The sequence below is a fragment of the Heloderma suspectum genome, chromosome 2, assembly GCF_057233095.1.
Source record: "Heloderma suspectum isolate Gila_16-S chromosome 2, 16-S_ref, whole genome shotgun sequence".
Lineage (NCBI taxonomy): Eukaryota > Metazoa > Chordata > Lepidosauria > Squamata > Helodermatidae > Heloderma > Heloderma suspectum.
Window position 1 is genome coordinate 25,685,183 of NC_139459.1, and position 12,219 is coordinate 25,697,401.

The 12,219-nt window shown below is 41.8% G+C and overlaps 1 protein-coding gene across 3 annotated transcripts in view; it reads right to left on the reverse strand.

The window, feature by feature from the left end:
* Nucleotides 1-474: 474 nt before the first annotated feature.
* Nucleotides 475-12,219, reverse strand: part of NPR3 (natriuretic peptide receptor 3) — an 88,868-nt gene continuing 77,123 nt past the window's right edge. The window contains exons 6-9 of one of the 3 annotated variants that reach the window (XR_014787568.1): nt 10,908-11,040; nt 7,211-7,298; nt 3,543-3,759; nt 475-3,245 (exon numbers count right to left, since the gene is read on the reverse strand). Coding sequence is in view for 2 of the 3 variants with exons in the window: in XM_084833021.1 (XP_084689147.1) it covers nt 3,648-3,759; nt 7,211-7,298; nt 10,908-11,040 (333 nt within the window). In the remaining variant the exon portion in view is untranslated. Of the gene's footprint in view, nt 3,760-7,210; nt 7,299-10,907; nt 11,041-12,219 lie in introns of all 3 variants that reach the window. The other 2 variants (XM_084833022.1, XM_084833021.1) reach the window with 2 other exon arrangements.

A 12,219-nucleotide genomic window follows, 5' to 3' on the forward strand; every position in this document is an offset into this window, starting at 1 on the left:
GCTGCATTGTAGTTATTTGGATATATTATTCTTGTACCAATTTTCTGACTTCAAAAGAACTAAAGAATAAAAGAGAGGAAATTGATAAGGTTATTCTTTTTATTGGTCCAACTTCTGTTGGCAAGTGCGAACAATTGAATATCCTGAGGGGCTCTATAGTGTTGGAAAACGTGACACTCCCACCAACAGCTGCTGGTTCAATCAAATGTGCATCCAACCTAATATACTATCTTTCAGTTGGCTCAGTGTGAGCATTTAAATTCTTGTGCAGTTCTTAAGTTAAATTTCAGCACTTCCTTCTGTGTACTATTTGTAAATTTTGGACACAATCCAGTGTATAATTATGCACTCACTGATTTCAACTGCACAAAGCAATTTGCTTTAATTTCCATTTAATTTGCTTCAATTTAATTTCAATTTAAGCACACTGAACCTTGTGCTAGATTGGCCTTTTTATTTTGTATCTTTTATTTTGTATCTAAGTGTGGATGCATGATCCATTTTAGCAAAGCAAGTTTTGGTGCAGAGTTTTTATTATTCCCTTGCAAAGTTTGAAATCTAAGAATAGTATTAGTGCTGGAGAACCAGTTTTGAAAGTTGAAGGAATTGCAAAATACAATACAATACAATACGCACCAACTTAGGGAAACAGCAGCAGATTACTGAAAAAATCCTTGATTACTTACAATGTAAACAACTGATTTCCATGCTGTTTTCCAAGGAACTCTGGGGTTCCCTGGAAGTTATCAGGGTGTCGTCAGTAAGAAGGTCAGCAAGAACAGATGAGCTTCCCTGAAACACAGCTGGTTCTCCATTCCCCTGTAATGTGCAGCCACAGGAGAAGGTTGGTTGTGTTGTAGCTCTAGGTTTCACACTCCATTTCGTGAAAGGTATTGACGAGGCCCAACAGGACTGACCAGCGTTCTGCATGTGCTGAATGCATAGCCTGGCCTAGAATACATCCTGGAACCTTCTGCAATGTTCTGGGTTCAGTAGCTAGTGAGTGGGTGCACTGAGAAGAGACCAAAGGAGGCCACCTCTGCTAAACGGTGAATGGGGATGCATAGAGATAGAGCTAACACCCCTCCGCACAGAAAACATGAGATGGCAGTAAAGGCAGGGGGCAGCTGGAGGTAGCACCTTGCAGGTGCTGTGAATAGCTAGGAGTGCCCAATGCATGCATGGCATCTCTGGCTGTCACTAGCTGGTTTTATTAGCAAGCATATAGAAGTTCCTCAGCAGAAGATCTGGAAAGGGCTCCCTGCTGGTTGAAAGTTGGGGGTGGTCTAAAAGGATTTTTAAGAAACAACATGGGTAAGAGCTGTTTGTTATTGTTGATGTTAAAGCCTCAAGATTCATGTACTCTTCCAATAAAAGAGATGGTGCACTATGGAAAATGCCTACTAGAGAACTTCTAGGAATATTAGCATTAACTCTCATAATCAGTGGAATCTTGGCATTGAATCAGAGAGCCATGCCTAAGAAAAGGAGGAGAAGGAACACTGTCCAATATGCAAAAGTAAAAGATACTAATTTTATATACACCTAAGAAGTTCTTTGCTCGTTATTATTCACACTAAAAATAAAAAATAGCTCTTCAAATGTGCTTTTACCTTGACTTTACAAAATGAAATAAAACAACCCAAAATAGACTTTCTTTCCTGATAGAAAAATACAAGATAAGAATACCTAAAATAAAATGTTAACCCAGAATTTCATCTTTTATACAACAACAAAAATCTTTTAAGTTGCCTTTTACTGTACAAAACAACTCTGATACTTAATATTTACATAGTTTGGGCCACACCCAGGTCTCAAAGGTGGCAGTGGGGTAGTTAAGAATTCAGAGCAGAGTACCACAGGCTTCAATGGAACATACTGCTGAGTAATGGCCTGGTTTTCAAAAACAGCTGCCTTTATGCAGTCACTAGGATAGTGTCATCTGCATGGCTGCCACACCCACACAAGTGTGCAGGTCAACATTCTCACCTTGTTCACCACGTAACATTTCAGTGGTAGCAACCAAAGGTTGAAGGACCAGCAGGGCAACCTGGTGGGGAGGGAGGAGAGCAGAGACGAAGCCAGAACATCACCTGAACTTCCAACTGTTTGTATGTATGTATGTATGTACAGAGATCAACATAATGTGCTTTGGGATTTCATTTCCAACCATTGGCAGGAGTAAGATCTGGTCTGCATTTAAAGCAGAATGAGATGGATAGAAGTCATAGAACAGACTGTACCACTTCAGACTGCAGGTGGGGGAAATCACATGTTTGAATGCTCCTATATAAAAAATTATCTTCAAGTAGAAACCTAGCATAGCAGTGGGAGGGCTAGCTAGAACCTTCTTCTCCAAAGAACTAGTTCTTTTGTTTTTGTTTTAACTTTTAGGAGTTTATAGGGGAGCACTCAGAAATGGAACCCTACCCCACACACCTGCACTCTGAAGTGGCAAGTGCACTTTACCTCAGGATTCTACCACTTCATGCTACTTTATGCACAGACCATGGCTTAAGTCTCTCCCTCTTTTCTGCAAATCTGTTGTATTTTTCTTATACAAGAAACATCCAAAGGATCTAAAGTAGAAGACATGTGGCAGTGAATGTGTAATCTCACAGTGGTGTTTGTGAAAGGATGCTTATACATAGGTTGTGGAAATGATGCAGATGGAGGGACTTCCAGAAAATAAAAATTCCAGGCACATGTAATTTCTTATAAGCCCAGATTTCCTTTCCCAAGAACACTGGCAAACAGTTGCCTTCTTTTAACCAATCCCAAACACATCTGTGGGGGAATCTTTTCACAGGGATCATTACGGGAAAGCTCTCCAAATGCAAAGTGTTGCATAAATAGGTCCACTTAGAATCAAATCCTCCCTTTCCTCAGCCTTGAGGGTCCTTATATTCCAGAAACAAATGCATGCCCACTCTTTCCCCATAAATTAGATTGTGTTGTACTACCCACACATTTCCTTCCTTCCCATTTTGCCCCCACTGTTTATATTCCTGCTATGAAGCAGCACCTGTGTCTCTGAAATTACTTTATAATCTGGTGTGAGATACAGCTAACAGAGGACTATCTGAAGTTCAAAAGAAGGCATCAGGAAGAACCATTCACATTCCAAGACACAAAATAGCTGACCAGAGCGATTGTCTTAGGGTGCTTCCAGATGGAGAGCTCATAGAGCTAGCAATCAGAAGGCATTCTGCAGCTGTTCTGTCTTTTTCCACTTAATGGATTTTCTGTATTAAGGAAAAAGATGTAATAAGTGGTAAGAAAACACAGGAGGGTCACGAGGAGAAGACAATTATATCTCGACCCCCCCCCATAAACTTCCGCGAATAAGGCAGGCCAATGGCACCATAAAAGCCTCATCTGGAAGCACCCCTATAATACAAAACAAAGTGTTAAATGCATCTTGCCAAAAGAAAAACTGCACTTTTGTCATTTTCCTTTCCACAAGATAAAAAGGCCATGCGGCATAATGTGGCTAGTAAATCTTTCCTGAGTTTCTGAAAGAAAGTAAGACGTTACTCTACTTTTAAAATGCCGAGTCATTAATGAGCTTCTTTTCTGTAGCTGTCTTTGGTAGCATCCATTTGTCCATAGATTTCCCCCACAAAAGCGATTTGTTTCTCTCTACTTCATGCAGCAGAAAAGTGAGACCTTATGGAGTCTTCTCGTAACTGCCGATGCTTGCCGATGTTGTATTCTTCCAGTTGACTTCTCCTTTCAATAGTTATTTTGTATTTTTTTCTGCATGAAAGGAATGGGTAATTCAGAATAAGAAAACCTCCTCCTCCACATTAGGATAAGTAACAGAACTCCCTCCACAAAAGAATGTTTGTGAAGGACATATATGTTTCTCATAATAAATGAAATGAATGAATAACACTGCCAAAAGATTAAAGGAGTGTGCCTTGGAGCATTTCTGCCTAGTCTAAAAGTTAAATCATATTCAAACCATTTCAGATAAACTGCCCCTTCTTTCACAGATTCAAAACTAAGTGATCAGGAAGCCAGTATAAAGTACAGCTGACGCTTTGAAGTTATGTCTGCAAATAGCAAACTAATTCTTAGTTCATGCTGCACATGCCGTCCCACTGATAAACAGGTGAGATAGGCTGCAGTCCCACTGCTGAATTCTTTATCTCCAGTGAATGCTGCAGTGAAGTTCAATCTACAATCTAGTTACACTAAATACTCAAGAATAACGGCTTGGCTAATTAATGTTACTGTGCAAATTCTTGCTTATTGTTAGTACCATATATATTAATAGGGAACTCAAATGCTAAGTGATGATGGCAACAGGCAAAATGGGCCTCCTGAGAAGGGCCTCCTGGTTCAGCGGAACCATTAGTTTTAAACTGGTGGAGGGAAAAAACCTTTCGGGGGAGGGAATCCCAAAGGGGACAACTTCCCCTTACTGACAGAACAATCGAATGAGGTCTGAGCATGTTCAGTGGCCACAGAATGATGGGGGCGGGCAGGGTGTGGGAAATAGAAAACTGGGGAGGGGAGCTGGAATGGAGTATCCTGAAAGAAGACATCACTGGCTGGAACACTGTACAGGAGGACTCCACACGGTAATATCTTGTTGCAAGTTCCACTCAATTCTTAATGATTGTTTGGCTGTTTTTCTTCATAGGTTTTATGTAGAAGCTGCACATCCATAAAGATAATTTGTCTGTGTTATTAATTATAAAGTAGGGGAAAGAATTATTTTGTTGATCTTCAGCAACATGTATGTTTTCATTGGGACTATCATTATTACTACCCCCCCATACTTTTATTTTAGCATGCTCCCATTTGACTTTCTTTTTTACAGTATGATCCTATAAGCATGGTAAAGGAGTATTAATCACTAGCACTTGACTCTTTTGGCTCACTTTAATAAAGATTAAGAACCTGCTCTGATTACTAAAGGAGCAAAAACAGGTCCCAGATGTCAAAGACGGAAAAAAAATGTTGATGTAATTTAAATATTGCAGTTTCTGCATTTAGAAAAAGAAACTAAGCTAAACTAATTTTGTGGAAATGAAAAATGTAAAGTATTTGGATATGCCAATATATAAAGTACATTATAAAGGGACACTTATACCATTTTTATCTTCATAACATAGTCACAAACCCACCACATATAGGAACCTTAAGGATTTCCCCTCACGGTATAAAATAATGTTTTGTTTTAAGCCTATATGCTTGTTATTTACATGCAGCAATAAGTTTTCATCATGGTCCAGTTTTAATAGTAGTGACTAATGAAAAATTATTCTATATTCTGAACTCTGTGATTGCTCACATTACAAAAATCAGTTGTTCGTTCCTGTAAAACAAACCTGTAAACATAACTTAAAGAGCAATCCTATGGTCCCGAGACAGCATCTGGGGGAGTCATAGGATTTTTCAGATTCCTGGATCCAAGACCAGAGACAGTGCTCCAACCTCGGACACAGGAGTCCGAGCTTCCCGTCCCTTCTGAGCTCGCAAATGAGAAGTCAGACAGGAGGGAAAGGGGGAGGTTCTGTGGGTGGGAAGGGGATGAGACTGGTGTGGCCAGCCTACAAAAAGTCATCTGGCCACTCCAGCCTCCTTCCCTCCTGCTTCACAGAGCCCCAGCTAGATGGGCAAAATCCACTTTCTAGGAAAAATGCAGAGCGAGAGGACCTTAGAGGTGACAATCACCTCTGTGCTCCTCCCATTCTGCATAGGATGCCCCTCAGCCTCAGAGGTTGGAGGCTGATGGGCATCTGGATAGGACTGTGCCCCTAATTTCTAAAATGATTACTTATAATGAAAAATTAGTCCTGGAAAGAAGCAGTTGCCACAGCAGTAAGCCAACAGAAATAAACGACGATAGAATCCAAAATGTTTTTATTTACTTGTTGATTTTAAATTGCATCCAGAGAAGGAAAACACACGCTAACGGCATATTCATGCAAAACATTACTATATCGACAGTGTGATGGTTCCTTCACCACTGTGTGCCTATGATCACTTGAAGAAATGTGACCTGGGCTATGCACTGATATATCTGGTACCCATCTGTGGCTGGATCTGCCATAACCATGAAAATCACTGGGGCAATTTCTGTAAAAAACTTGATTCAGACTTCCATTATTATCTGTGCAATTTTGTAGCTTCAGGGGTAGCTGGGAGTGACTGCATGAAGAAGACGAAGTGTGCTAAGTACAAAAAAGGGCTACGGTTGTAGAAACCGATAGGAAATTGGCAAACAAGCACACAACTGTAAGTGGGTCAGGTTAGACTAGTACAATATTGTAACAATATGGAAACACACAAAAACGTGGTGAGGGTTAATAATCTATTTAGAATAGGATTGTTGTTAGAACAATATAATTGTACATATGAAACCAATGTAAATACAATTGTACATGTACTGGTAAATAACAGAAGCATCTGTGTCACAGGTATATACAGAATATTATTATAGTTTATTCAGAGGACCTTAAAGTCCATTCAGAAAGCCTTTACAGGCATTCGGTGTAATCTTTTTTCACATACGAGTTGCCGACTCAACTCACCGACCTTAGAGCAGGAGAAATCATCAGCCTGTGGCTTGACCTCTGTCAAGCTCTTTGAGATAAAATGCAAGCTATGCCAGCGGATAAAGTGGCCTCATTCAAAAAACTATTCAGATTACAGTACTTCCACGGCGTCTTCTGTTGAGTCGAAGGATGTTATTATTTATCTGAAGAAGCAACTCATATGCGAAACAGGATTACACCGGATGCCTGTGAAGACTTTTTGAATGGACTTTAAGGTCCTCAGAATAAACTATAATAATATTTTGTATATATCTGTGACACAAATGCTTCTGTTATTTACCAGTATATGTCCAATTGTATTTACATTGGTTTCATATGTACAATTATATTGTTCTAACAACAATCCTATTCTAAATAGATTATTAACACTCACCACGTTTGTGTGTTTCCATATTGTTACAATATTATACTAGTCTAACCTGACCCACTTACAGTTGTGTGCTTGTTCTCTAATTTCCTATCGAAGACAAAGTGTGGACAGACTCCAGCAGAAGTTTTGTTACACATGAAGACAGAGCATGGGTTCTTATTTTTGATACCTGTCTTTGTATCTTTTCTTTGGGGCAAAAGTGACATGATTTCAAGGGGGTAAGTATGGTAGAGATACATGTGGGTAATGTAATGTAAGGTGAACCAACCTGAAAAAGTAGAAGGCCATCAACAACCCTGCCCCTAGCAAGGCACCCACAACAATTCCTGTAACTGCTGACTCTCCTAGGCCACCTGCTTGAAACATTAAAAACAAGACGTGAACAATCACAATTTACAAAGAAAAATGTTCAGACTCCAAGAACCACTGAATAAATAACCAATATATACAAACCAATCTATTAAAATCTATGTCTGACTAGGTGTCAAAAGAGCCTTTTCTTTAGCTGTAGCTGCTTCTATGATCTTTTTATATCTTTTGTGTTTAGTTTGTGGTTTGTTATTTACAAACAAATTCAGTGAAACTCACTGATGAGTGTAATAGAGATGTCCCCACCCTGAAGTTCTTTTAAGGGAAAGGCAGGCTTCTTCTTCATAGCCTCTGCGATTCACACAGGTGGGTTATGCGCCTGCACAGAACAGTCATTCAAAACATTCTGGAGCTAAACAGAATTTCAGGCAGGAGCCCCACCCACCTCCGCTGCGCATGCTCCAGGCATGGCTCCCACCTGCCTCTCAGTCCCTTTTTGTCCGCTGCGGCATTTGGAACATTCTCTCAGCTGACGGCACAATCCGCAAACATTCTACTGTCCCCTCCTGGGACTCTGAACAGAGTTCTCTTTTCCTCTTTCTCTTTTCCTATTTTCTCTGAGTTTTTCTTCTTTATTTTATTGCCCCTTTGGGGTGCATGGCCTCCAAGGCCTTCTTCAAAAATTGCATCTGCTGTGGTGGGAAGATACCATTAACCAACGGACACACCAACTACCTTCTCTGCTTTGGAAAGGCACACAAGGTGGACTTCTGAACCCGCTGCCAGACCTTTACGAAGCAGGCCAGGAGAAACAGAACAGCACACCTTTGGGCCCTGTCAAGGCAGCAGTAATAAATGCCTACCTAACCCACTGGCACCAGGACCAAAAAACATGCTTCTTGCCTACCAACTGGCACTTTTACTGGCCCCCCTACAAGTACAGGGTCACTCAACTACAGCCATGGCATCTTCTCCCTCTTTCCTCAGAGGTGTTTCACTTCAGTGACTGTATAGTGCAGTGACCTAGGCTCAGGCCTCACCAAACATTACTGCCTGGATATGAGTGCTTGTGCGGATGTGGCTTTTGGGAGAGCAGTTCTCTCTTCAGTTCTGGTGTGACATCTCCCGCCTCTGGCAAGTGTCTTGCTTTTCAGTCACCCATATTTCCAAGTCATGGAGACCACAAAAGGCAGGCTGCTTTTCTGTAACTGCAGTTCTTCAAGTCGTTATATGTGAACTCACACAACCCACCCTCCTCTCTGCTTCGATGCCTTGCCTTAATTCCTCCACTGCGGTGGACTCAGAACTGAGAGGCAGGCAGGCAGGAGCCAAGCCCAGAGTGTGCACAGGGGAGGTGGGTGGGTCTCCCGCCTAAAACTCTGTTTAGTTCTAGAACGTTCCGAATGACTGTTCTGCGCAGGTGCACAACCCATATGTGTGAGTTCACAGATGACCACTCGAAGGACCACAGTGACAGCTTTTTTCTTCAAGTAATACAATATGCCTTGAGATGACTGCATATCTATAATTCTTGGTCAATAACGGATTACTTTAGGATGAATTGCAGCTATCTTTTGGTGTCCATATGATGCTTTTTACACTGATTTCCATGGGTGCACACATATGAATACTAGTCAAAATGGGTCTTCCGTGCAATCAGCTTGTAGATCAAGGGTGAACCATTTGTGGCCCTCCAGATGTTTTGACCTACAACTCCCATCAGCCCTAGCCAGCACAGACAATGGTGACGGAGGATGGGAGCTTTAGGCCAAAATGTCTGGAGGGCCACAAGTTGTCCACCCCTATGCAGATAGGGCTTCAAACTTATGGTCCCCACTTTGTTGTGCCTGTTGCTGGGAGGTGGTGGTGAAGATGAGTGGAAGGACAGGCTGTCTGGTACAGCCAACGGCGTGCCTGCCACCTTGGCTGTGTTGTGGGGCCTGTGCATATGCCAGCTGGCCTTGTGCAGGTAGAGCCTCAGGGCAGACTGGAAAGGGAACTTCATCCATCCGGGGCACTTCCAGGCTATAAATTCAGGCCCCATACCTGGACTCAGGTCAGTGTGTTCCTTGCCTACTCTGCTGCTTTCCCTAATTTTTAGTTGTTTCTTTTGACTGCTTGCTTCCTTTGCTGTGGTCTGATTGCCAGTGGCTGGGTGACAGCACTGGGAAGGAATTCTACCTGCATTCCCGCATGGCCATTTGGTTTCAGGCTCTTTGTCTTCTTCATAGCCAACTTATTTGTTTGCCAGTGCTTTTGTGTTCTTGCTTCAGTAACTTTATTACAACTAGCTCTGGCACTAGGGTGCTGGGGCTGGGTTTTCCACATGCCCCTTAGGGGGGCACTTATGGGCCCTTGGATGTAATGGCTCATCTGGAGGGCCTCAGTAGCTGCCACATCCCTGGTTGGTCACGGTAGGTAGGAAGAATTAACCTATGCCATCTGCAGCCTTATGTTGGCCTTCCTCCCCATATACCTCTTCATCAGCCAGGCTAAAGGAACCACTGACAGCAGGAAGGCTGCCAGGATGTTTGGAGTCCCTTGCCCATGCCATGACAAATACGTTCGGAAGCTGTAATTTACTAAACCTGTGGCCTTGTGTGTGTTCAGCACTTACTCCCACCTCACAACTGCTTGATTCCAGTTGTAGCTCCTGTCACTTTTCCCTTGCACCGCTCCCACACACTCCTTTTCCCCATTCAGCTCCCTTTGCAGCCCAAGGCTGGTAGACCCTCAGCAGCCAGAAACCATTCCCTTTTCTCAGCGATATCAGCAAGTCTGCAACCCACTATTTAGGAAATCTTGAGGCTATTACCAATAAAACATTCAAAACTGCACATATCCACTGGTGCTCCATAATTAGGGATGTGCGTACAAGCAAAACTCAAGTTTGTTGAAGTTCTCCAAATTCCATTTCAAAGCTCGTTCTGTATCAGACTGCAGACTTTATTTTTTCTTTTCGCATGAAAACTCATGCTTGTTTTTGTGCATATTTTTCCAAATGTATGCATCGTGTACATCTTTGAATGTACACATTATTCTCCTATTGGTTAAAACATCTTTGTGTACATTTTTCAAAAGTACTGATTTTTCATGCACATTTTTCAAACGTACACATGCTTTTGAACATATTTTTTTGCTCCACAAATCACACTGCAAGCTCAGAAATGTATGGACTTCAACCGCAGATTATGTTTGAGTCTGTGTTTGGTACAGAAGGTGCAAACTGGGTAAATCTTGATAAAGAATGAATAAAACAAATTTCTCATATGTCCCTATCCACACTCTCAGTTTGGGAAACACTATCACAAATATTGCTGTGAACATTTAACTATCCATAAATCTAGCCTAATATCAATGGATTGCATGTAATAAGATGGGTGGGCTGGATGCGCCTGATCTCGTCAACTAAGCAGGGTCAGCCCTGCTTAGTACTTGGATGGGAGACCACCTAGGAATCAGGCTTCCTGCACTGAGCAGGGGGTTGGACTCGATGGTCTTGTAGGCCCCTTCCAACCCTATGATTCTATGATTCTATAATGTAATATTGCTGTCAAGATGCAAAAGCATATGTAAGACCAAGTACAATCCCCACCCCTCATCCCTGGACTGCTATGTTAGTTTTGGAAAGCAGAAGTTAACCTCACTAAACTTACATGATTTGCAGGGTGTATTGCTTGGATGTTCCAAACCTCGGCTGTCATCTATTCCCAGTTTGTGTTCCCAGGGGTAATTTACATTTGGAAACATTTCAAGCCGCCCCTGTTTTCCATAATAGTTCCCAATAACCTGTGCAGAAAAACATACAGCAAAGTGACAACGCATTTCCAATCACACCTGAAAGATGACAGAAAACTGAGGTGTATCTGCTGCACATAACACATACAGCTGTGTTATTGCTAAGGTCAGAATAGCTAGATCATAAATCTCTCCTTGCTCCATTCTGAAATGCTGGGGAAGCAAGCATGTCAAAAACATCACAAAACAGACCAAAGTCACAGATAAAATGGGGAGTTCCTCTGAGCTCCTAGATGGAAGGATAGGATATAAAAACAACAACAACCTCCTATCAGCTTTTAGGTTTTGCTTTGCAGAAAAGCAACATCCCTGAAATGTGAACATAGGAAAAAACCTTGAAAGTGAACCACATTCCCAGCTCGTCGACTCTTAGTATTTGTGAAGCCAAAGACAAAGTAGCTTCTCAAAGCCATGACACAAGGCTTTCAGCGTGTCACCTCACTAGTGTGTGAGGCATCACTGTTATTTATGTGTGGCTGTCAGAGATCTCTGTTATGTGCCTTGGCTCTCTTCTTCTTCTTAAGGACATAAGAAGAGCCCTGCTGGATCAGACCAAGGGTCCATCTAGCCCAGCATTCTGTTCACACAGTGGCCAACCAGCTGCTCAGGGGAAACCCACAAGCAGGAAACAAGTGCAACAGCATCCCTGCTCTTCCGGCTCCTCCTCCTTCTTTGTGGTCCCAAACTACTTTGTTTTTCCTGCAGCTGTATTTGAAATTCTTCTAAAATATATGTTTATTTAATTTCACTTTAGTTGTATTTTTTTAAAAATAAAATTCATATTTATTTATTTATTTCATTTCATTCCTATACCGCCCAATTGCCGAAGCTCTATTCTAAACACCAAGTCGTCAGATAAGGATTTGCTGGTCAGACCAAAGTTGCTTTGGCGGCTTCCCAGTTAGGAACTAAAGTTTTCAAGACCAGTGGGAAGGAACCTGCGAAATAAACAAACTCTGCCACCAACATCATCAAAGACAGGTCAGCATTATAAATCAGGACGGGGGCAATCCCAGCAGAATGAATGATGTCAACAAATGCAAAAGGGAAAAGAAACCAGAATCTGAAATGAGAGGGGCTTTTAAAGGGAAACGGAAAGGCTATACTAAATATACAAAAAGACTAATCGTGCAACCACTGTATTTCCTGTCATAGATGAGAACTGCACAT